General features: G+C 44.0%; 1 protein-coding gene across 1 annotated transcript in view; it reads right to left on the bottom strand.

Moving 5' to 3' along the window:
- Positions 1 to 25,460, bottom strand: part of LOC137378594 (BTB/POZ domain-containing protein KCTD19-like) — a 121,405-nt gene that overhangs the window by 12,576 nt on the left and 83,369 nt on the right. The window contains exons 16-20 of the mRNA XM_068048895.1: positions 24,163 to 24,375; positions 23,954 to 23,991; positions 20,977 to 21,121; positions 18,659 to 19,046; positions 5,920 to 6,081 (exon numbers count right to left, since the gene is read on the bottom strand). Of these exons, the coding sequence (XP_067904996.1) occupies positions 5,920 to 6,081; positions 18,659 to 19,046; positions 20,977 to 21,121; positions 23,954 to 23,991; positions 24,163 to 24,375 (946 nt within the window). The remainder of the gene's footprint in view (positions 1 to 5,919; positions 6,082 to 18,658; positions 19,047 to 20,976; positions 21,122 to 23,953; positions 23,992 to 24,162; positions 24,376 to 25,460) is intronic.

The following is a 25,460-nucleotide window of genomic DNA, read 5'->3' as shown; positions in this document are numbered from 1 at the left end:
ACGGTCGTCACGTGACCAACTGGTATAACCACTTCTGGCTTTGTGGATTGTCTTGTCCTTTCAAGCACTGTCTGTTAATCTGCAAATGTCTTTTTTCCATCCAAGGTCTGGCAGTCCTTGTAACAGGACTTCTCTTCTTCCTAGCAACAATTTGAAATTTAATGTCCATGTGGCGAAATTAATAATGCCGCATCCTTGGCAGGTGGGGGCATGCATGACACCTCCATAAGCAGGGGAATGAAATGCGATTTGAGAAAAGCGCATTTCATTAAAAGGATTGAGAGAAAATATAAGATACAGAAAACCATGCATTTCTCTCATTCATTCATAAATCCTAAAACTGTCTTTCCTTGGTGCCAGTGCTGCTTTAATTTCCACTCTTTGGCATCCAGTAACCAGGTGGTTCTTTGGGGAAGTTTTTCTTCAGTTTCCCTATTTCCATGGCTGCCTAGGGTCTTTGTTCCTGTTGAGGTCTGAATAGGGGGGATGAGTGGTTTCTCTTTGGTTCTGCCTGTGGGGGAGGATTCTTTGTTAACCTCCCCTTTGTTCTCTGGGACACTCCTGCCTGCAGTTATTGGTGCAGACTCTAGTGCACGCCCCGAAGCACTTCGACTAGATGAGGCATCACCCTCACGGTTTCTCTGCCCCCTAGAGGTCTTTCTTTGTCTCTGGCGGTTTCTGTAAGTTCTGTTAGCAACTCTTGAGTCTGCATTTATGTAGGAGGGTGTGGGGTCCACCTTATCACATTTTTTGCGGTTGGCTGACCGGACCGCAGGAGTTTTCATCCGGGATTCCTCCCAGACTTCCTTTAACCTGCCCTCCTGGTCACTTTTGCCCCTTCCCTGTCTAACCTTTTGCCAACCTTGTACTTAACAGTCCCTTTTTTTCTCAGCAGAGGTCCCTTACAGTTCACCAGCCCTCTGCTGGAAGGTCCTCCTAACACTGGTACAGGACTTAGGGGTGCAGGTTTCACTGTAGGTTGGAGTTTCCCCTCAACCTGGCACAGGTGGCAACTCATGCAGTACTCCACCTCATCTTTGTGGAGTTTTGGCCAGTCAAACTGCTGTCTTATGCGGGCTTTGGTCTTTCGTATACTGGCATGTACAGCCACTGTAGTCTCATGGGCCCTTCTTAATATCTCTCTCCGATACCTCTGCGGCATCACTAACTGGTGAACTACTGTCCACTCCTTGCTCTCAGGTCTTTGAGGAGAGCTCCATTTCTTCATCAGTACCTCATTCTTGAAATAGTAGCAATCAAGGACTCCCTCTGCTTCACTTGCAGATTGGGCAGCCTGTGCTAACTCTCGCAATACTAGGTCGGCTCGCTGAGCCTCAGCTAAGGAAAATCTGTTTAATTCATTCCCTAGGTCTCCTAACTTTCCAAAGAAAGTTTCAGACAGGCAGACCTCATGGTCATCTGCCTGCATTGCCAATGCAGTCTCCTCTGGGGAAGCTGGTTTGATCATGGCCTGATCCACTACACATTCAGGGAAACTGCAGGGGTTTGTCTCCTGCCACTGCCCTGTCTCTCTGATCTCCTGCGGACTTTCTTTCACTACTGGGGAGGGCTACCACCTTCACCCCCGCCAGATCACTACCTAGGAGGTCAACCCCATGCACAGGCAAACTAGGGACAATCCCTATGGTCACTGGTCCCGAAACTAGGTGCACCCGGTGTACAGGTACAGCCATACACTGCCTTCCAGTACCATTCACCACCATTTTGGTGTTCACTGCACTCTCTGGGGGAAAGGTCAGGCCCGTGTCCCTGAGAATTACTATGGGCTTGCTTGCCCCACTCGAGGGGTATGGGGTTACTTTCACTTCAGACACAAAACCCTTATAACCCTCAGGAATCCTATAAAATTTTCCTGCACTTGCAGCCGTAAGCTTCCTGGGTCTCACTCTTACTGCAGTTAAAGCCACAGCATGTTCTGCTGTGCTTTCCATCAGGTTCGCCTCTTCACTGAGAGGGTGTGCCCTGATTAACCAGACAAGTTTTCTCTATATTTTCCAGCAGTCAGCTTTTAAATGCCCTGATTTATTACAATGGAAGCACACAGGTCTCCGGGTCTCATTCTTGCTCACAGCACCTTCCTTTTTGGCTAGAGGAGGGGCCCCAGTGTCTCCTGCTTTCCTTTCGCTTCCAGCACTGCTTGGGCACCCATCACCTTCCCAACCTTTGTCCCTTTCGGATTTGTGGGAATGACTAGAAAAGGTTCTCCCCTGCGAAACCGACTTATAAATTAAAGCAAACTCATCGGCCAGAACGTCCGCTGGCCAGGCTCTCTGGACCCGCTGCTCCTCTACATGGGTCTTTATGGAGAGTTGGAGAGAGTGTTTAAATTCCTCTAACATAATTACTTCTCTGAGATTCTCATAGCTGAGCTGTACTTTAAGAGCCCTCAGCCACTGATCAAAAGCCAGCTGCTTACTTCTTTCAAACTCCAGATAAGTTTGATTAGCTTGCTTCGTGAGGGTTCTAAACTTTTGGCAATAGGTTTCGGGTGCTAATTCATATGCCCCGAGGATAGCATTTTTGGTCAGTTCATAATTTGACGAACTCTCATCTGGCAACAGGGAATAAACCGGCTTTTCCGGTTCGCTTGCTTTGTAGTAAAAGGAGCCAGGTCTCAGCTGGCCATTTTAGCTGCCTTGCCAGTTTCTCAAAGGACACAAAAATTTCTTCTACATCCTCTTCATTGAATTTTGGAATTAGTGAAGCTAATATTAACAATTTTGTACCCAGCCCTGAATTATGCTCCTCCACATTGGCCATGCTTTCACTGGGGTTACTCTGTCAGCCCCTAGTTAACTCAAGGCGCTTCAACGCTGTTTCGTCGCATTCTTTCTGGAATATTCTTTCTCTCCTGCCTTTCATTTTCTTCAGGTTCCTTCTGGAAGACTCTTTCTTTCCCCCTCTCCTGTCTCTGTCTCTCTCTTTCTCTTTCCCTGTCTTCTAATTCAAGTTTCCTTTGTTCTAATTATACCTTTGCTAGCAGTAAAGGCCTGCTCGAGTCTGCAAATGAGACCCGACCAGAGCCCGAGAGAACCCCATCCGAGCCCGACCCGAGTCCTTCCATCTTTTCCCCCGCCCGACCATCAGTTACCTTCCATTTTTCACTTTGTTCCTTACCTGCACAAGCTTAAAATAACTAGCAAAACCACCTTTAAAGTCCAAGAAGTAAATTAATGTTAGAGTCACTTACCTGAGGTGGTGATAGAGCGTGTCTGATCCGGCCCGGCCCAACCCGACTTGAGCCCAAACGCCGGACCCATAAGTGTGACCCGACCTGAACCCGACACATGATGTCGGGTTCGGGTCGGGTAGCAGGCCTTTAGCTAGCAGTACTCTGTCTGGGTCTGCTTCTAACCCTGTTTCTGCTTCTTCAGATTCAAGGAAAAAACGGTTGCCCACTAGCTTTAGGAGTTCAGACTTCCTAGCCTTGCCACGTAGTGATCCCACATTGCTCAACCATTTTTCTCAGCACCTCCATAGACAGTGCTTTTAACTTAACCCTGGCTTGGGGAGCCACTAGCTTCAGTTGCAGACATGTTAGTATTCAAGCACACACAACCACAAGAAAACCTGTATTGAAATCTTGCTGTTTTTGATTGGAAACAATTTGGCTTCCTGCTTCCAATTTCTTTCGTTTGTCTGTGGGTAAATTCCCGGACGCTGGCACCCAAATTTCTGTTACAACCAGGTGAAAAAGAGATCTAGGGTTCCCTTTCAGCCTTCACCTGGTCTTACTGTACCAGGGTTTTATTTTTAAACACACTGTTTTTAGCTCCCCCTTGGTGAATCCTTGTTCACCGCTTTCCCATTATAAAGCAAAGAAACCAGCACAAACTGCCTTTCTTAGGTATTAAGAAAAGATTACATTTATTAAACTGAAACTAATTCGGTTAACACCTACAGGACACGCCCACACTAGCATGCATACGCAATACTCACACGCAACTAGAGACAGTCAAGACAGAAAAATAAAGTGGAAAAGTCTGAGACAATATCTGGAGAGTTATTGTTACGGTTCTTTGAGCTCACTGTAGAGTCCTTGATTGTAGATAGATCTTGCTTTTTGTTGGAGCCCAGTATTCTTCAAAAACCTTGTTCGCTGTTGGAGACTTTTCTCTCTTGGGGTTCATCTATCTTCAGTGGATTCAGAGACTTGTGAGGAAAAGATGGGAGTAGATAGGAGAGATCTTCTCAGTCCAGGAGCAAACATCTTTCTGCACGCTCTCAGTTCAAACACTGTCTCCACAATTTAAAACTCCCCAAATTGGCCATCAGGGTAGTCACGTGACCAACTGGTATAATCACTTCTGGCTTTGTGGATTGTCTCGTCTTTTCAAGCAGTCTGTTAAAATGCAAATATCTTTTTTCCCAGCCAAGGTCTGGGCAGTCCTTGTAACAGGCCTTCTCTTCTTCCCAGCAACAATTTGAAATTTAATGTCCATGTGACAAAATTAATAATGCCTCATCCTTGGCAGGTGGGGGCCTACAATTCTTCTCAAAGCCCTTCATAATTTTAACACCTCCTTTGAATCTCCCCTTAACCTTCTCCATTATACTTTTAAATGTAACCAGCTACATTTCTTATTCATCCTCCAAATAATAAAACAGGAAAGATAATCAATCTTTTAGTTCCTTCACAAGGACAAATAGAATTTTTTTTTGAATTACTTTTTCAAAGGACTTGTCCCATTCCTTAACATTGGTCAAAACTCACAATGAACATTACAGGCTGAATTCCATATAATCTGTGTCATCATGGCTAGTTATCCTTTAAGTATAGACAGTATGTTTCACTTATTTTATTTTCACTATCAGATCTCCCATGTCCATACTCATCCCAAATCAGAAGATGCACTGTTTTCTAATAAGCCTAACCTTCAATCAGGTAATGCAGTATTTTATTATGCACAACACTTCAATTATTTATGCTATTTGCATCAGAGGTGTGGTGCCATTTAACAAACTGTCAGACAATGCCTTTTAGAAGGCAGTGCAGTATGTCAAGCTTTTAGGAATGGCACAGTTAGTTGTATGAAGAGAGAATCTAACCATCTCCCCTTGACATTCAATGGCATTACTATTGCTGAATCCCCCACTATCAACATCCTGGGGTCACCACTGACCAGAAACTGAACTGCACCAGCCACATAAAAGTTGTGGCTACAACAGCAGGTCAGAGGCTGGGAATTCTGCAGTGAGTAACTCACCTCCTGTCTCCCCAATGCCTGGCCACCATCTACAAGGCACAACTCAGGAGTCTGATGGAATACTCTCCACTTACCTGGATGGGTGCAGCTCCAACAACACTCAAGAAGCTCGACACCATTCAGGACAAAGCAGCCCGCTTGATTGGCACCCCATCCACCACCTTCAACATTCACTGCCAATACACAGTGGCAGCAGTGTGTACCATATACAAGATGCACTGCAGCAACTCACCAAAGCTCCTTAGACAACACCTTCCAAACCCGCAACCTCTACCACCTAGAAGGACAAGGACAGTAGATGCATGGGAACACAACCACCTGCAAGTTCCCCTTCAAGTCACGCACCATCCTGACTTGGAACTATATCGTCGTTCCTTCACTGTCGCTGGGTCAAAATCCTGGAACTTCCTTTGTAACAGCACTGTGGGTGTACCCACACCCCAAGGACTGCAGCAGTTCAAGAAGGCAGTTCACCACCACCTTCTCAAGGGCAATTAGAGATGGGCAATAAATGCTGGCCTAACCAGCAATGCCCACATCCCCGAACAAATAAAAAAAATTGATTTCAGGAATTTATAACTTAAAATCCTGCTCCGATTTAAAGTAATGTGCATTCAAAACATCCTACAATTTCATCCTTCAAACCAAAAATGTTAACTTTCCTATTCATAACTTGAGTGTTATTTTGTACCTATGTCTGTAGATTGTTTCATGTATAACACACTATCTGTGTAAAAGACAGAGTATCCGTCATTTCCCAGCAAGAGAGGATGGTGGACTTTTATGATAAATCCAGTGTTCTGTGGCGAACCATCAAAATGATTATGATCCACTGACTTATCAAATTGTTTTCCTATAATAAAAAACATCCATACATTATAAATCATGCAGTGGGCGTGACACATTTACCATTATAAATCGCTATGTCAGCATTTCCCATTCAATTCTGCTGTGTCAACGGTCACATTTTATTTGCAGGGTCTAGCTACCAGGTACCTACAAGGAACATGTTTCTGAAATCTCTCCCAATTCCATTGCCATTTTCTATATTTAAAAAGTTTTTAAACGGGTAATTTAGCAGTATTAAATTAAACAGACATTGCATTGGACATTCAGATTATCCTAACAGTCAAAGATGTGATTGTCCTCTGTCAGCAATTTAAGTTACTGCAATGAGGTACAATGCTGTACTACTTAGAGCACTCTTCAATACTGAAATGGTCAAAGTCTATGAGGTTTATAATGGTCAATTTAAAAGTCAATGGATATAGTATAGTCATTTGCTTTCTACCATGTGTCACAGCTACTAGGGCACACCATTTTTGCCAAATTTTAACAGTTTAGTAAGCTGTGATTTTTCTGTTGTTCAGTCTGATTTCTGACTGGGAAGGATAGAGCATCATGTGGAATGAGTAATGCAGGAATTAACCAACATACAGAATTTATACATTAATCTGCAAAAATTCTTTTAACAATTTATGAAGTTGTAAAGCAATTTGAAAACTAAATAGTGGCAAAAATGTCTACAGCTTTCATAGCGAGTGCAAGTCTGTCTAATCACCCTCCCAAATATTGAATAGATGTCTTTTCACAATATGGAATATTAATATCATAAAATTATGAGCACAATGCTCAATATTGTGCAATTACATTATAACTCAGTATTGTGCTAAACCATTAAACACCAATAACATTTTACTTAAAGGAGTAAAAAAAAAAGGGATATTTTCCTGAGATATTGGAGGGCAATACTACTGCAACCCTTCTGTGTCAATAGGGTCAATTGTCTAAGTTCACATTGCCAAAAGGGAGCCTTACCTTACCTGTGCCTATCAGGAAATTGATGATAATGGATGGAACATCATGAGCAATGCTCTCATGTTTCTGATATGCGAGATCAGCAGATGAAGTTCCCCACAGCAGCACTAACTTAGAATTATTTTCCAGCTTTTAGCTTGAGAGAAACTAATGTTGTGTTTCCCTTGAGAGAGCCAATACAGTGGCTTACGTTATTTGCAGCCTGGAAAGCTTCAGTAACTTTAATGAGTTAATGTTTTGGACTGGAAGACCCAGCTCATGCTACTGCATACTTTCCAGGGTTAGATGGCTCTGGATAGCACTTTAAAGCACTTGCTCCCATAGAAGTCAGCAGAGCAGCACGAGGACACACATGGGCTTACATCACAAGAGCAAGTTAGAAGAATACCCAGACACGTGAAACATCGGCCTAGAGATCAATGTGAATAGGATTTTTTTCTGGCTCCTAAATTTTCACAAACACTTTTCTATGGGAAGCGTCATTGGGATCAAAAACCACATTTACACTAATGCACCACAACAATGACAAACTGACATTGTCTTGGACATGAAAACCCAAACAAATCACTTTTTGCTACTAAATATACACAATTGCTATATTATTTATGGCTGGCGAGTCGAAGAGACTTAGCAGTTGGCAGGAAAAAAGACAGCGGCGCAAGGGGAGAGCCAACTGTGTAACAGCCCCGACAAACAAATTTCTCTGCAGCACCTGTGGAAGAGCCTGTCACTCAAGAATTGGCCTTTATAGACACTCCAGGCGCTGCTTCACAAACCACTGACCACCTCCAGGCGCTTATCCATTGTCTCTCGAGATAAGGAGGCCAAAGAAGAAGAAGAATTGTAATACTGTCTTTAATATTATTAGATCTGTACAATTTAAGTTTGTGTAGAATATAAAGATAAATGACAAACAACAGTAATTTCTGTTCACCAAAAGACAATTATTCCCACATAAAAATTTGGGTTTAGTCAATTATACGTGTAACTCGGGAATTTTATGATTTGCACATGCCCTACTCATTTAAGCTCCTGTATGGGAAAGAACATCTTTCTTTGAAAATCACAACACATCTCTGTGAATCAGTTATTTTTTAATCCTAAAAAGTTCACCACAACATTGGCAGGGTCTATGTTTATCTGGAGACCGTTCTTCAGCAAATATAAATTACTAAAGAACAAAGAACAAAGAAAATTACAGCACAGGAACAGGCCCTTCGGCCCTCCAAGCCTACGCCGCTCCAAATCCTCTCTCTAAACCTGTCGCCTATTTTCTAAGGGTCTGTATCTCTTTACTTCCTGCCCATTCATGTATCTGTCTAGATACATCTTAAAAGACGCTATCGTGCCCACGTCTACCACCTCCGCTGGCAATGCGTTCCATGCACCCACCACCCTCTGCGTAAAGAACTTTCCACGCACATCCCCCCCTAAACTTGTCCCCTTTCACTTTGAACTCGTGTCCCCTTGTAATTGAATCCCCCACTCTGGGAAAAAGCTTCTTGCTATCCACCCTGTCTATACCTCTCATGATTTTGTACACCTCAATCAGGTCCCCCCTCAACCTCCGTCTTTCTAATGAAAATAATCCTAATCTACTCAACCTCTCTTCATAGCTAGCGCCCTCCATACCAGGTAACATCCTGGTGAACCTCCTCTGCACCCTCTCCAAAGCATCCACATCCTTTTGGTAATGTGGCTACCAGAACTGCACGCAGTATTCAAAATGTGGCCGAACCAAAGTCCTATACAACTGTAACATGACCTGCCAACTCTTGTACTCAATACCCCGTCCGATGAAGGAAAGCATGCCGTATGCCTTCTTGACCACTCTATTGACCTGCGTTGCCACCTTCAGGGAACAATGGACCTGAACACCCAAATCTCTCTGTACATCAATTTTCCCCAGGACTTTTCCATTTACTGTATAGTTCACTCTTGAATTGGATCTTCCAAAATGCATCACCTCGCATTTGCCCTGATTGAACTCCATCTGCCATTTCTCTGCCCAACTCTCCAGTCTATCTATATTCTGCTGTATTCTCTGACAATCCCCTTCACTATCTGCTACTCCACCAATCTTAGTGTCGTCTGCAAACTTGCTAATCAGACCACCTATACTTTCCTCCAAATCATTTATGTATATCACAAACAACAGTGGTCCCAGCACGGATCCCTGTGGAACACCACTGGTCACACGTCTCCATTTTGAGAAACTCCCTTCGACTGCTACTCTCTGTCTCCTGTTGCCCAGCCAGTTCTTTATCCATCTAGCTAGTACACCTTGGACCCCATGCGCCTTCACTTTCTCCATCAGCCTACCATGGGGAACCTTATCAAACGCCTTACTGAAGTCCATGTACACGACATCTACAGCCCTTCCCTCATCAATCAACTTTGTCACTTCCTCAAAGAATTCTATTAAGTTGGTAAGACATGACCTTCCCTGCACAAAACCATGTTGCCTATCACTGATAAGCCCATTTTCTTCCAGATGGGAATAGATCCTATCCCTCAGTATCTTCTCCAGCAGCTTCCCTACCACTGACGTCAGGCTCACCGGTCTATAATTACCTGGATTATCCCTGCTACCCTTCTTAAACAAGGGGACAACATTAGCAATTCTCCAGTCCTCCGGGACCTCACCCGTGTTTAAGGATGTTGCAAAGATATCTGTTAAGGCCCCAACTATTTCCTCTCTCGCTTCCCTCAGTAACCTGGGATAGATCCCATCCGGACCTGGGGACTTGTTCACCTAATGCCTTTTAGAATACCCAACACTTCCTCCCTCCTTATGCCGACTTGACCTAGAGTAAGCAAACATCTGTCCCTAACCTCAACATCCGTCATGTCCCTCTCCTCGGTGAATACCGATGCAAAGTACTCATTTAGAATCTCACCCATTTTCTCTGACTCCACGCATAACTTTCCTCCTTTGTCCTTGAATGGGCCAATCCTTTCTCTAGTTACCCTCTTGCTCCTTATATATGAATAAAAGGCTGTGGGATTTTCCTTAACCCTGTTTGCTAAAGATATTTCATGACCCCTTTTAGCCCTCTTAATTCCTCGTTTCAGATTGCGCCTACAATCCCGATATTCTTTCAAAGCTTCGTCTTTCTTCAGCCGCCTAGACCTTATGTGTGCTTCCTTTTTCCTCTTAGCTAGTCTCACAATTTCACCTGTCATCCATGGTTCCCTAATCTTGCCATTTCTACCCCTCATTTTCACAGGAACATGTCTCTCCTGCACGTTAATCAACCTCTCTTTAAAAGCCTCCCACATATCAAATGTGGATTTACCTTCAAACAGCTGCTCCCAATCTACATTCCCCAGCTCCTGCCGAATTTTGGTATAGTTGGCCTTCCCCCAATTTAGCACTCTTCCTTTAGGACCACTCTCGTCTTTGTCCATGAGTAATCTAAAACTTACGGAATTGTGATCACTATTCCCAAAGTAGTCCCCTACTGAAACGTCAACCACCTGGCCAGGCTCATTCCCCAACACCAGGTCCAGTATGGCCCCTTCCCGAGTTGGACTATTTACATACTGCTCTAGAAAACCCTCCTGGATGCTCCCTACAAATTCTGCTCCATCTAGACCTCTAACACTAAGTGAATCCCAGTCAATGTTGGGAAAATTAAAATCTCCTATCACCACCACCCTGCTGCTCCTACAGCTTTCCATAATCTGTTTACATATTTGTACCTCTATCTCACGCTCGCTGTTGGGAGGCCTGTAGTACAGCCCCAACATTGTTACCGCACCCTTCCTATTTCTGAGTTCTGCCCATATTGCCTCACAGCTCGAGACCTCCATCGTGCCTTCCTTCAGCACAGCTGTGATATCCTCTTTGATCAGTAATGCAACTCCTCCACCCCTTTTACCTCCCTCTCTATCCCGCCTGAAGCATCGGTATCCTGGGATATCTAGTTGCCAATCATGCCCTTCTCTTAACCAAGTCTCAGTAATAGCAATAACATACCCCCAGGTACTAATCCAAGCCCTAAAGTAAGTAATTTATCTTCAAAACAGTAAGCAAATTTAAGAGAATGTAAAATACTAGTTTTAAAGACACTATTACAACTCTGTTTCATATATGTACAAAGAAAACAAAGGCTACTATTAGATCAGCTAGACTAATGGAAAAGAGGAATGTAGACAATTGAGGTAGCAACAGGAAAAGCTTATGTGAAGAGTCAGAGAACTGCCAAAAACTATTGGGTCACTGAAGGATACTCAAAGACAGGCTACGAAGGTCTCGCTGGATACGCTGGAGATATTAAATGAGTACTTTGCATCGCTTTTCATTCCTGAAGACAATGCTCAACTGTTAGAATTTAATGATGATAATAAAATTAGTAATATTAACATAGGTGAACATAGTGTTTCAGGTAGAATTAAGAACCTGAAAATAGATGAGTAGCTGGATAGATGATATCCACCCAATGATCCTCAGGGAGATGGGATGTATGCTGTATGACCCCTTTGCCCATATTTTTAATAGCTCACTGCACTCTTGAACGGCTCCTGTAGACTGGAAGGAGGCTAATGTAGTTCCCAACTTTGAAAAAAGGAGACAAGGCGGATTTGGGTAACTATAAGCCCATTTGATATCAATAATACGAAAGATGCTTGAGGGAATCATTAGGGATGCAATATATGATTACTTGGATAGGGCGGGGCACATTAGGGACACCTAACGGTTTCAAAATAGGTCAAGGGGTGTATTTTACAGTGGATGTGGGACCCATCCACTGACTGAAAAGTCAGTGGCGATCCCGCCTCCGCTGGGCCTGGAGATCCAGACCAGATTTTACGGTCCCCAGGCCCTTAATGGGTCTTGAGCGGGCCTTCCTCATTGAGGCAGAAAGTCCCGCCTAATGGAGCTGCCGGCCAATCAGTGGGCCGGCAGCTCTTAGTCCCAACAGTGCCACTACAGCGGTGGCCACTGCTGGGACTACACCCAGCTTCAGGACTAAGATGAAGGACGGTCCCAGAAAAAAGGTAAGTTTATAGGGCCTCACCAAGGCAATCGGTCGGGCTCCAACGAGGCAAGGGGGGGGTCAGGGGCGTGTTGTACGTTGGGGGTGGTTGGGGCTTCGGGGGCGGCCCGCTGTGGGGCACAGAGTGCCCGTTCAGGTGAACCCCTGCCCCACCCACCAGAAGGCCGCCTTGTATTATCAGGCGGGTTTTCTGAGGCCTCAGCTGCCTGCCAGCCAAACATAAAATACCCATGGTGGTGGGCAGAGGCCCTTGAGTGACAGTTCATCGGCCAGTTAAGGGTCTTTATTGGCCTGGGACAGGCGGGCTGTTTCTTGGCGTTGCTGCCCCGCATAAATTGGCAGCAGAGGCGGGGGGGCAGGTCGGGAAGGGCCCCCCCCCCACCTCCCACTCCACTTTACACCCCACCCCCGTCACAAGCCCGCTCTTTTGGGGGGCATAAAATTCCAGTCCCAGTGTTACAAATTTGATTACATTTTTGGAAAATGTCACCAAGATGGTGGATAAGGGATGCCAGTACACATTGTCAAAAGCTTTTTGTCAGTCTAAGTAGACAAAATACCACAGAAGAGGCTTCCATACAAGACTAAAGTATTAGCAGTAATATATTGAGCTGGACTAAGAACGGGCTGGAAGACCATAAGCATAAAGATGTTATAGATGGATTTGGATCTGTTTGGAGACTAGTCACCAGAACAACATACTATATTGTCCTCATACAAGATCTTGGTCAGACCTCAGTTGGAAGACTCTGGCCAGTTTTGGTCTCCTCACATGATGGGTAATATTAAGGCTTTGGAAAGGTGCAGAGGAGGGACACTGGACTAATTCCCAGTTTAAAGCATCTCTGTCATCAAGATAGGCTGAAAGAGATGGAACTCTACACTTTAGAAAAGCATAGACTTGGTGATCTGCTAAAGGTTTACAAGATGATGAAAGTGAAGATAATCATGGTTGAGTTGATAGTTTGTTCTAATTAAATAGGTTAGGAAGGATTTCAAGTTATATAAGGTTAGGTCTTGGTTAATGTCAGGCTATGGTTCTTTTCCCAGATAATAGTGGACCTTTGGAATTGGCTGGCAGCTCATGTGTAGATGCAATTCGTTGAATTCCTTCAAGCGAGAGCTGGACCTAATTCTGGCTGGGGTGAAGATCACCCCTCATGAATGGTAGATACCACAAAGAATTATCAGAGCCAATGTGATCTCCTGAACTAGTTTTGATTGTATGGACAAGCTGGATGGACCAGTAAGTCTTCTGCTGTTCATCATTGTTCATATAGCTCATATATGTACTGCTTACCTCGAATGACAGAAGACACAATGGACTGGATCTTGTGCTCACCCGGAAGGTGGGTTTCAGGGCGGGGTGGGGGCGGACAATCGGAGCAGTCGGGCCCTCCAAGGAACCCGACGCCGGAATTCTAGGTTCCAATTCTCCCGGAGACGGTGAAACTCCGTGGCAGCACCTAAGCCGCTCTGCAACAGGATCATACTTTAAATATGCCAAGTACCTTTTTACATTCATTATAATGTAATTCGCCTCAAGCCTACCAGCCGTTCCCAATCTTGTGCTGAACGTGTGGCACTCACGTGCCTTCCTTTTCCAATCCTTGAAAAGCTGGCGCCACTGAGGCAAGAGTCGTCGGTGCCTTCAAAGGTCAGGAAGGTTTAGCCTTGCTATCCTTTGGATTTTTTGCAAACTCGGACACTGCCACTAAGTTGAATCACCATAGGTGAGGGGAGATTGGAACTCTGCATTTGTGTATCGATAAAAGGGGGGGTTAGGGAGAGGGGGAAACTCTGCATCTGTTTTGGGGGGCAGGGGGACAACTGGGAAACCATATAGGTTGCTGTTGTTGGTGGTGCAGTGCAGGCAACTCAGATGATATTCTGATTGTCATGTTGGCTCACATATTTTTAAAGCTTGTACGGGGCAATGACATGCCATAACCATAGAGCTCATGATGGAATACTACTGAAACAGGAATTAACACAAATATCTGCCCAGATTGGTGTAACTGACCTTTTGAAGGAACCCGAAGTTACCAGGAACATAGACATGGTTATGATCCACCCTGTTTTCCTGGATCTCCTTGCTGTGATGAGGCATCTCTGTCGGAGGTGGGCTCAAGAGGCACTGCAGTGCAGGAGGAAGCTCCCAGACACAAGCAGCAGCAGCCACCAAGGCGCAGAGTAGCCCAGATATGCCAGCAAGTTTATAGGACTCGGATGACATATCTCCAGACAACAGAGACGACTGCAGATGACCAGAGAGGCCGTCACACAGCTATGTGCACTTATGAATGATGACCTGCAGGTAATGAGATTTGGTGGTCAAAATTACTGTGGCCCTAACCTTCTATGCCTCAGGATCATTCCAGGGATCCACCGGGACATGTGCAGTTCACCGCTGCATCAAGGAGGTTGCTGATGCTTCATTCAGGAGAGCTGTCGACTATGTCCACTTCAGGACTGACCCCGAGAGTCAGGCCAAGAGGACCATTGGATTTGGGGCTATTGCGGGATTCTCACAGGTACAAGGTATCATCGACTGCACGCATGTGGCTATCAATGCTCCCATGAAATAACCAACTGCCTTCATAAACAGAAAGGGCTTTCATTTCTTCAATGTCCAACTAGTGTGCCACCACAGAAAGTGCTTCCTGCAAGTGTGTGCCCGCTTCCCAGTCAGCTGCCATGACTCGTTCACAGTGCGCCAGTCCCAGTTGCTGCTGCTTTTCACTCCCTCCACTCACCTTCAGGGGTGGATTCTTAGGGATAAGGGCTAGCCCTTGAAGACATGGCTTCTGATGACAGTGTGGAACCCAACCAAAGATGCTGAAGAGTGGTACACGCCTGCCACTGCTCCACCCGAGTGACCATCGAGCAAGCCACTGGTATGCTGAAGATGCGGTTCCACTGCCTTGCTAGATCTGGTGCAGCCCTGCAATATGCACCAGACAGGGTTGGGCGCGTCATTGTAGTCTGCTGCATTCCGCACGACATCGCAGGGAGGCCTTGCAAGATGAAGAGATACGGGAGCAGGACACATCCTCTGATGATGAGGACACAGAGGGGACTCAAGAACAAGCACACATGGAACCACAGAGAGCAGTGATGGGGGGCCAACATGGCGAGCAGCAAGAAAGGGAGGCAAGGCAAAGACTGATAAATTGGGTGCTTCCAGAATCCCTGAAGTTCAATAAATAATTCGCAAAACACAACCCACCATCCTAAATGTTGTCTGAAGTCTTCTGCCTCTGTAACATCCATCTCTTCAGCAAGACTGGCAGCAGCTAACTAAGCCAATGCCCATGTGACTTCATTCGTGCAGCATCACATCATGACAATGATGTTATTGGTTACACTGGCAGTACTGTAAGGTTTATGATGTAATTGAAAGACATGATCAATCCATAATGGCATGAGTTATTCAGACAATAAATGCTGATGACTGGCAAGACAACACATTTACTTAAAGTACACATGACATATCTGCCTCACCCTTTAATACTCATATATGCCAAGGTGTCTTTTTAATACATTTGCGGGTGCTCCTTCGCAGTGTGACCTCTGCACTGGCAGCTGGACTGGAGGCAGGCTGCTGATTGGGACCCCCCTTGTCCTGGGATGACTTTGGCGGTCGTCCTCTGGGCGCCTGAGTCCTGGAGGGCCCCGGCTGCCTGAAGGACTCCTTTATCAGTGCAGGGCTGTCCTCAGCATTACAACTACTGGAGCTGGACTCACTGGCGGAGGGGCTGAGGAGCTGGTGTCAGCACTCGAATCGCCCTAGATGTGGAGCGCAGCTCCTCCTCCCTCTCAAGGCTCGTTGGGCCTCACTGCTCTCCAGAGAAGGACCAGGACTGGGAACACTCTCCATGCTCCTGGTCCTTCGCTCACCCAGCCACTGCTGAATTAAAGTCATGGCCAGGGTGAGGGTTTGCAGGTCATGGCACATCTATGGAATGTGGATCTCCAAGAGGGTTGCCAACCTCTCGATGGATGAAGCCATGCACTCATATGTCTGAGACATGGCAGCAGTCATGGCAATATGGACTCCTCCATCGTCCACTCATGGCTGCGCATGGCCTCTGGCACCTCTGCCCCATGTTACCTTACCTCTCCCTGCAACTCCAGCATGCCCTGTGCTGTCGACACCAAAGGCTCATTATCAGTGTGGGGCTCAGCATGGGCCTGTCCACCCACAGTCCTCCAACTGTAAGAGACCTCAGCTGTCTCAGTCTCAGTCAGCTGTTGGGCACCTGTGTTGTGCTCTCACCAGTTTGTGACCCCAAATCTAATGCCGATCGGATATCCACCGAGGTGAGAGTATCTGTGCGGGTGGAAGGTGCAGGAGTGTCATGGGACGGTGCATCTCTTCCTCAGAGGTGATTGCTGTTCCCTCGGTCTCTGGTGGCACTGGCAAGCATCGCCCAGCAAGGTACAATGTGAAGAACAGACATTTAGGTGGTATGGTACACATGTCGCAATGATGACAGCATAGTGCCTCTTCAACTGTCCCGATATGGCATGTGCTCCTTGACTCCCGGCTAACTCCCAGCGCCTCCTCTTTGGCTTGCGACAGAGGCCTCAGGTCAGGCACCCCGCCTCCATTCATTTTGCCTCCCTACTGTTATGGGCCCTATGCTCCTGAAAGAGCAAGGATGTAGATATTGAACATTGCCAAACATCAACATCATGTTTCTACTAATATGGGCACTTCATCGACACCTTGGGGAATGCTTTGTCTGGCATACGGACTCACCGTCATGTGTCTGACTTGCCCAAAGGTACTAACAACAGAGACCTGATTCACATATGCAGCCAGTCATCTGCCATCAATCCTCCCTGACCTCCCTGTCTCTGCAATGGCAGTGGCACCCATGTGCCATACCGTGTAGTGACAACCAGATCACAACAAGCAATTCAGAAACGTGCCACTTACCCCTGCTGAACGTAAGAGGTCATTGACCCTCTTCCGATAGTGGGCCCAGTCTCGTCGGGTGACCCCTACGGCTGCCATCCTCCTCTGTGATCTCCGTCCAGGCTTGCTTGGTCAAGCGGGAGGACCTCTTCTTGCCATCTTTGGGGAAAAGGACTTCCTGTCTTTCCCTTGCAACCTGATGGAGAATAAACAGGGAGGCATAATTGAACTGTGGGGCCACAGTTGCTCGGACCTCCATTGTGAGCAGAAGGATGCCAGTGGGGCCATTTGCTGCCTTTTAAATTTCTGGCACAGTACAGAACTGTTGCCTCATTGAGCTCCAGTACAATGAAGGGAGAGTATGATTGCAAGGCTGGCAGCCTTTTAAAGATGATGCCGTTCACGGCATTGCCATGGTGGGGGGGGAAACACAGTCATTATGGTAAGTGGCCGCCAGTCGCGTAATCGCAGCGGCACGACCGTATTGGCCACATGTGGGACAGGCGCTATGTTTCGCACTGCATTGAAAAATCCAGCCCAATGTTACTAAATCAGAACCCATTGAATTCTATATACAGTGTACTAAATAAGTATGATATTTACAAATACTCCCCCTTACACTGTCTTAACAGTACTTTCAAACCTTGCCTTGAATTTCTACTATGCAGTAGGATGCACTTTACACCCCCAATCTTACATTCAGCCCAAAGGAATCCTCCTAATGTAGCCAAATGTTGCATGCACATTACTATACGTAATGTGGTGTTTGTGATATTTTCTCACTTCTATTTTAGTGCAAAAGGAAACCCACAATAACAGAAGCACATTTACAGAGAGACCCACTATAACATTCTCTTATCCTTTTTTGAGGAGGAAATCCTAGTAAGGGAGCCCACAGAGGATGCTGGAGATGGGGAAGCAGAACTGTCACCAGTTTGGAGTTTCTGATAACCTTCTGTTGCTCCACTTTCATATCCATTTTGCTCATTAACCTATTAGCAACAAAGTATATACTTCAGCACTTTAGTTTCACTCCTCTACTGACAACCAAATGTGAAGGCTACACCATTGCTAGATGCCACTGTGTTGGGACATGCAAGTACTTTACAACATACAACATCCCTCAGTCTATTCCTCTCTAGCACCAGCTCAGTTCGATGCACAGCTGCTAGAAAATACACCCACCCATTTCTAACAAAATTGGATACTTAATGTTAAAAAGTATCCTCAGGTAGGTAAATTAATATTTCAAATGCCTGAAAACCATTTTCCCCAGTTATGCCTACCCTATAAATTTCACTTGAAACTGGATGCCAAGACTTCCAGCTATTGTTGGAAATTCTGAGTACGAGAGACAGAAAGACAGGTGCATCACTGGGAGTTATTTTCACCCTACTCCTAGGGAACAATATGTAGAGTATACCTGGACAACCCTTGACATATGACAATCAGATAGACAAGGAACTATATCTTTTAAGAAACTCTGTGGATGGGAATGAGATGTTCCATGAGTTGTTGTTTTCATCCTGCTCCTGTAGAACTATAATAGTGTATTGTGATGGAGGCAGAAAATATACCAACAATATGACAGTATTAAAACTAAAGAAAACAACTTCTTCAGCTTTCTGAACAGTATGGATGATCAGAAGTTAGTTGTGTTCTTAAATGTGGCTAATGTGCTTTACCTTTAAAGCCAGTACTAGGCAAAAATCCAACTTTCTCCATGTTGTTATTCTTCCATCCCTTAACCAGTGAAATTAACTTGTCCATTGATGTCATTATTTCTGTCTGTCCATTATGATGTGGTTTGACTGCTTTTTTTCTAGGTGGACTCTCTGAATCATCAAAACATACATCATTGCTTGAAGCATAAGAATCCTCAGCAACCTGCTTCTCTCCAACAAAAAATGTGTTTAATTTACTTTTTCTTGCTTTATGAGGTGAAAGAGTTGTATTGTTTTTAGGAGCTGAATCCATGGTCATGTTTCGTGTCTGAGGAGCTGTCTTATTACCCCAGCTCCAACTGGTTATTCTGCATTGATCTATTTCAGTGACAGCATTGCTTGTGTGTTCCTGGGAGACCAAAGAGTTAGTTGTTTAAGATTACTGGCAAGAAATACTGCACTTAAGTACATATAACTGTAATGTAGCTTTAAACTAAACAAAGAGCTTTGGTAGATTCAAATTGAAAAATGAAAGTAGCTGCCTATATTGTTACACTTTGCAATATAATAAGTGAATGTATCTTATATCTAAAGCAACATTCACTGACAGTACAACTTTACTAGCTGCATTTGAAAAATATCACTAGTTCTCAGCCAGGCTGCTAATCAGTGTTCAACCCAAAAGTCTAAAAATTCGTGAACGAGATAAAGACAGTGAGTTGTGTATAAGACTACTGGAAAGAGTCATTTCATCTTAATTTGTTTTGACTTTTACAAATGTTAAACATGATTGGCATCAGTTCATGAAGTATAAAGCTAAGATGAATGTTATTAAAATGACGTCAGTGCAAAAGAAGTATTTTAGCAGCAATGTAACTTAATTATGTCACAGAAGATTCATAACTAAGTCCAGTACAGTGAGAATAATTCCTCATGTCTAAGTTATGTCATTTTATAAGGGTCATTTTTTGTTTCTCAACAAATAAAATATATAGTAACCTACAATCTATTCATCAGTAGCAAGTTTAGTAGAATGCAGAATTTCAATCTAAATTGCTACAAATATTCTTTTAAAATTGTAACACTAGTAGGCTTTGTGTTATTGCAGAATATTTTCTAAAATAATGTTTTTATGCTCCACAGTAAATGTGGATAATTAGTGAAAACAAATGCCTGAATGGAGAGTTTTCCAGACCAGTGCCAGCAGATGGCACCATTTTCAAGTCTAACCTACAAGGGTTTTTGTACCTCCCCAATTCTATAATATACCTCAATTTAACGCCACGTCCCCGCAGTAAGATACTATAATGAAACATAGAAACATAGAAAATAGGAGCAGGAGTAGGCCATTTGGCCCTTCGAGCCTGCTCCACCATTCATTATGATCATGGCTGATCATCTAACTCAGTAACCTGTTCCCGCTTTTGCCCCATATCCTTTGATCCCTTTAAACCCAAGAGCTATATCTAACTCCTTCTTGAAAACATACAATGTTTTGGCCTCAACTGCTTTCTGTGGTAGCGAATTCCACAGGTCCACTACTCTGGGTGAAGAAATTTCTCCTCATTTCAGTCCTGAATGATTTACCCCGTATCGTTAGATTATGAGCCCTGGTTCTGGACTACCCCACCATCGGGAACATCGTTCCTTCATCTACCCTGTCAAGTCCTGTTAGAATTTTACAGGTTTCTATGAGATCCCCCCTCACTCTTCTGAACTCCAGCAAATATAATCCTAACCAACTCAATCTCTCCTCATACGTGAAATACTGTGTTACAATATGCAGCCCTGTAAATAAATGTGTTAAGGTTTTATTTTGAGGAATGAATTTTACCTCTTAACCTGAATGTCAATATTGAACTCATTAAAGTAACTTTATGCTTTTTTGGGGTGGGTATTTTTTTGTCAAAAGTTATTTCAACAACAACAACTTGCATTTATATAGCACCTTAAATGTCATAAAACGTCACATGGCGCTTCACAGGAGTGTTATAAAGCAAAATCTAACATTGAGCCACATAAGGCAAGATAGTCAAAAGTTTAGTCAAAGAGATAGATTTTAAGGAGCTTAAGGGAAGAAAGAGGTAGAGATTTTACTTCTGTTATATTAAGGGAAAAATACTGAAGCAGGTAAATGTTCATTACATTTCCAACAAACCAAATAATGAAACTTTTAAAAAGTAAGAAAAGTCTTGTAAGCTCAACAACTGAATGACGTTTACAGGCAACAGGAAAAATAAGTAAAAGTTATTGAGCCAAACTGTCACTGTATTTCCTATACCATTAGGAGACTTTACTCATGCCGAAAGCAGGAATTTAAACCACTGGATGAGTAATACCTTTTGTGCAACGTGATTTAACACATTTTCCTTTTCCTCAAAACTAGCATGCAATTCCACAGAGGAAACTGAAGTAATAGTTTCTGCAGTAACGTCAACTGTTTCTGCACTAACGGTCTCTGCCTCATTTTCTGCACACCACATTCTAAATAAAAATACAAATGTAACATTATTATTTTAACAAAATATAATCCACTGGGAAACAAGATACCTTAAGTGAGCTTTCCAGTTATTTCAAATGATCACTAGATTACCATTCTCCAGCATGGACATCAAAGAACTGGCAGACCTATTGCAGTTTTTCAGTAATCTGCTATGCAGCAAACATTAATGATAGCATTATTTGTTTAGTAGCTAATCTTTAGATAATGCATCACTATCGACGGATTATCCATGAATCTGAAACTGAAAGCACTGTATCAAAAACATATAAAGTAGTGGTTTATTCATGTAATAAATATCACTGAAAATGTCCTTTTGATGGCTGAACCAGTACAAATTCACATGCTACACTATATGCAACACTCTAAACATGCTTTTTAGATTTTTTTTTCTCAGGATGTGAATAATGTATGCACGGCTGCCTTTATAGCCCATCCTTGTTTGGCCTAAGCAACCTCTTCGACAATTGACTGGCTTCCTATTCCACTTCACTGGGTATTGAGTTGTGCCAGATCAGATGGAGGTGATAGGGTCCCTTCCCTGAAGGGCATTAGTGAATCAGCTGGGTTTTTAAGACAATCAGCAGCTTTTATCGCTGGTGCCAGCCCACATATCAGATTTACTTACTTCACGACTCACCATGGTGGGATTTTAACTCTCAGTCCCCAAGTTGCTAGACCAGTACCACTACACTACCATATCCAATTCTCATACTCCATAAATTATTGAAGGTTTTTTTTCCCCCACAAAACATAACTATATCAATAGGAACTGACTTAAAGTTAACTTGCTGCTTTCCCCTTTCAGAAAAACGTGTTATGTTCTGTTTCCTACATTACAACTGTGACTACGCTTCATAAGTACTTCATTGGCTATAAAGTGCTTTAAGATAACACTATACAAATGCAAATCTTTCTTTCTTTCAGAAACTAATTACAACAACAACGCACATATATATAGTGCCTTTAACATTGTAAAACATCCCAAGGCATTTCACAGGAGCAATATCAGACAGAATTTGATACCAAACCATGAGAGACTAGAACGTGAGATGTAGGTTTTAAGGAGGAGAGTCTTAAAGGAGGAGAGAGGCACAGAGAGGTTTAAAGTGGGAATTCCCTAGCTTAGGGTCTTGGCAGCTGAAGGCACAGTGTTGGGGCCAAGGATATCGGGGATGCACAAGAAGCCAGAATTGGAGGAATGCAGGGTTCTTGGAGGGGTGTAGGGCAAGAGAAGGATACAGAGATAGGGAGCTGCATGGTCATAAAGGAATTTAGCATGAGTTAGGATACAGGCGGCAAAGTTGTGGATAAGCTGAAGTTTATGGAAGATGGACAGTTACATGCTGCCACTATACACAATTATAAAAAGCCTGCACTTTTGTATGTAGTTAAATACCTGTACCATTTATTTATGAAAACCTTGCGCTATTACATACTGGGACATTACATATACACAAAAGGCTACTGTATTATAACGACACAACATGTCCAACCCCACCACTGCTCTCAATTCTTGCAATTAGTAATCAGATTAAGAAATCTGGAAGCTCAACCTATTTTTATGTTAACTGGAATTTTGCATGTGCACTTTGATGGTTCAGTACTTTTCATGCAGTAGTCTGTTTAGCTAAAGGACATTATATTATCAGCAAATACCATCCCAACCAACCAATAAGTAAAGAGTCTTAAAAAAAGAACTTACATTTGTATAGTATATCTCAGATTACCAGGATGTGCCAAAGCAAGTTACCACCAATGAAGTACTTCTGAAGTGCAGTTACTGTTTGTAGGAAAACATGGCAACCAATTTGCACACTGAGGTTCGACAAGCAATAAAATAATCTGTTTTAGTTGTGTTGGTTGAAAGGTACTAACAGGAAGTCTTACTCCTCTCACCCGTTGTCTGCCCATTAAACTGTTGGAGTATGAGAGTTAGTAAGCACTCTAAGCTCCAATCCTGCCCACTAGCACTTACCATCTTCACATCATTACACCGTAGCCCAGAGTTTAGTCAGTGGTGGTGACAGCACTTGCTGCTGAACTCAAAGAGAACTGCTCACTGACCTTCAGCGATCCTTGTGGCAAAAGCTTAGTGGAACAGGTGACAAATTGCTACACGGCACCCCACAGAGCTCAGCAGCGCTCCTTAATATGCTTGCAAATGTCGGATCACAAGACATACCCACAAAATCTGACAGGAAGATGAGACACACCCACAAATTGAGCCAGGACGGTCAAGAGAGGTGAGCAGTGTTTTAAAGACCTTTCAAACTTATTCTAATTGCAGAGAAACTTTTAATAATATGGCAAAGTAAAATGGATAGTTTGTAAAAGCTGAGTCAAGTGAAGTTAACTGCTTTTAAAAGGTGTGCAAAGTAATTAACTGATTTTGAAAAGCCATGCTCTTACTTACAGAAAAAAGATGGCAGCACAAAAGATAGATGAGAAGAAGTGGTGTCACAACGCTAGTGACAAAGACCTCAACGCACTCCTCAATGAGGTGGAGGCGAGGCATTGGCAGCTTCTGGGGAACAAGAAGTGTAAGATACCATCAAAGGTTAGCATGTTGGCATGGAAGCTGGTGGTACAGGCTCCGAGTGCAAACTGCACAGTGCTATGGAGTACGGAACAATTTTTGAAAAAAACGAATTAACGTGATCTAGGATGAGTACAGATATTTGACATTTTAAAATTGTTACGGCCAGATGAGGAGAGGGTTCCAGGCTCCCCTCTTGCCCTTCGTCTTATTTGACCGCAACAGGGTTTACTCCTTTTAAACAGTGGTTGTGCTTACCACCCAGTGAGTGTTTTACCTTAATGCGAACTTGAAAGAACCAATCGGACAGGTTTTCTTGAGTTTAAACAAGAGGTAAGTTTATTATACTTAACACTCGAACCCCAATTTAAAAATACGCTACGCATTCACGCACACATTCACATGAGAATCACACACACACACAAATAGAGGGAAAAATAGATTTGGTGGTAGGATTAAAGTCCAGAATAAATGGAATTTAAGTACACAGTCTGTGAAATGGGTGATCCGGCAGTCCTCGGCTGAAGCCGTATTCTTGAAGTCCTCATTGGTCAAAGTGCACTTTGTGGTTGGCCTGCTTTGCTCAGGGTTTTCTTGAAGGCCGAACTGTAGCTGACTCTCTTCCCCTGGTCGCTGGCTGTAGCAGTCTGTAGGCTTGGAGGGTCCACAGTCACAGACTACTTTCAAGCTTGACGTTTTCTGGGGAGAGAGAGAAAGGGAAACCCGTAGCCTTCTCTGCTGCTGTATACTCAGTTACTGCTTGTCTCTTTGTCCAAAGGAAACAAAACCAGCTCCTGAAACGGACAGATGGTCACAGAACTACTTCAGTTTTTCTGGAACTTTCTAATGAAATTCAAGGTTGGGAATTGGCTTCACATGCCCCAGGATGCCAATTTACCCTTGGAGGGGGTTTGCTTTTTCAAAGTCAATATATCAGAATTGCATTGACTGCCGTGATAATGAAACCATTTTAGGTAATTCAATGAGAAAGCTATTGTCCTGGATGGGCTTCTTGTTAGACTTTTGCCTCCAGTTCAGTTTCCTGGTATTTCAGATGCAAATTGCAATGGCCATCTTGGCTGCTAGTTTTATTAAGAAGGCTGCATTTGCTGACAACGCTACCACTAGGTGGTGCAGTACTTGCACATGCGCAAATGCAGCCTCATGCACTGAAACGTCACTGTCTGCAACATCTCAGGCAGCTGCCAGTAGTAAAGATGGTGCTGCTCAATTTATCACAAAAACAAATGAAACTCAAATCCCTAGTGGCTGCAAACGCTGCCTCCATCCCATCCCAACAGTACCCAGAGGGGGCAGAAGTGGCGAGACGGGAAGCGAGTGGCCAGTAGGTTGGGGTGGAGGGGGTGGGGTGGCAAGGTGAAGCTGGGAGTGAGTGGCCGAGGGGGGAGAAGTGGCAAGGCGGGGAGTGAGTGGCGAACCGACGCTGCAGAATGGAATGACATTTTCACACACATGCGCGAATTACTCCTGGCAAGATGGATGCTGAAATGCGCTGCGCATGCGGAGCACCATACTGACAGCAAGGATCTGTTCTGCGCATGTGCGATGCTGGCAGCACTCTGATGACGTCGGCGCTGCGCTGCGTTATCAGGAGTCGCTTTGTTTTAAGAATTACTGCAGGAATTTTCCCATTAAAAGTCTAATGTAAGTTTCCAACCAATTAAAATAATATTCCTCATTTAGCACATGGGGTTTTCTTGACAAAATTAAGATTTCCTAAAATCGAAATAACAATGTCAGGGAAGCAACAAATTTATACTATA

Source organism: Heterodontus francisci, chromosome 17 (genome assembly GCF_036365525.1).
Source record: "Heterodontus francisci isolate sHetFra1 chromosome 17, sHetFra1.hap1, whole genome shotgun sequence".
Taxonomy (NCBI): domain Eukaryota; kingdom Metazoa; phylum Chordata; class Chondrichthyes; order Heterodontiformes; family Heterodontidae; genus Heterodontus; species Heterodontus francisci.
Note: the sequence above shows the minus strand (reverse complement) of the source record. Positions and strands in the feature narration are given on the sequence as shown.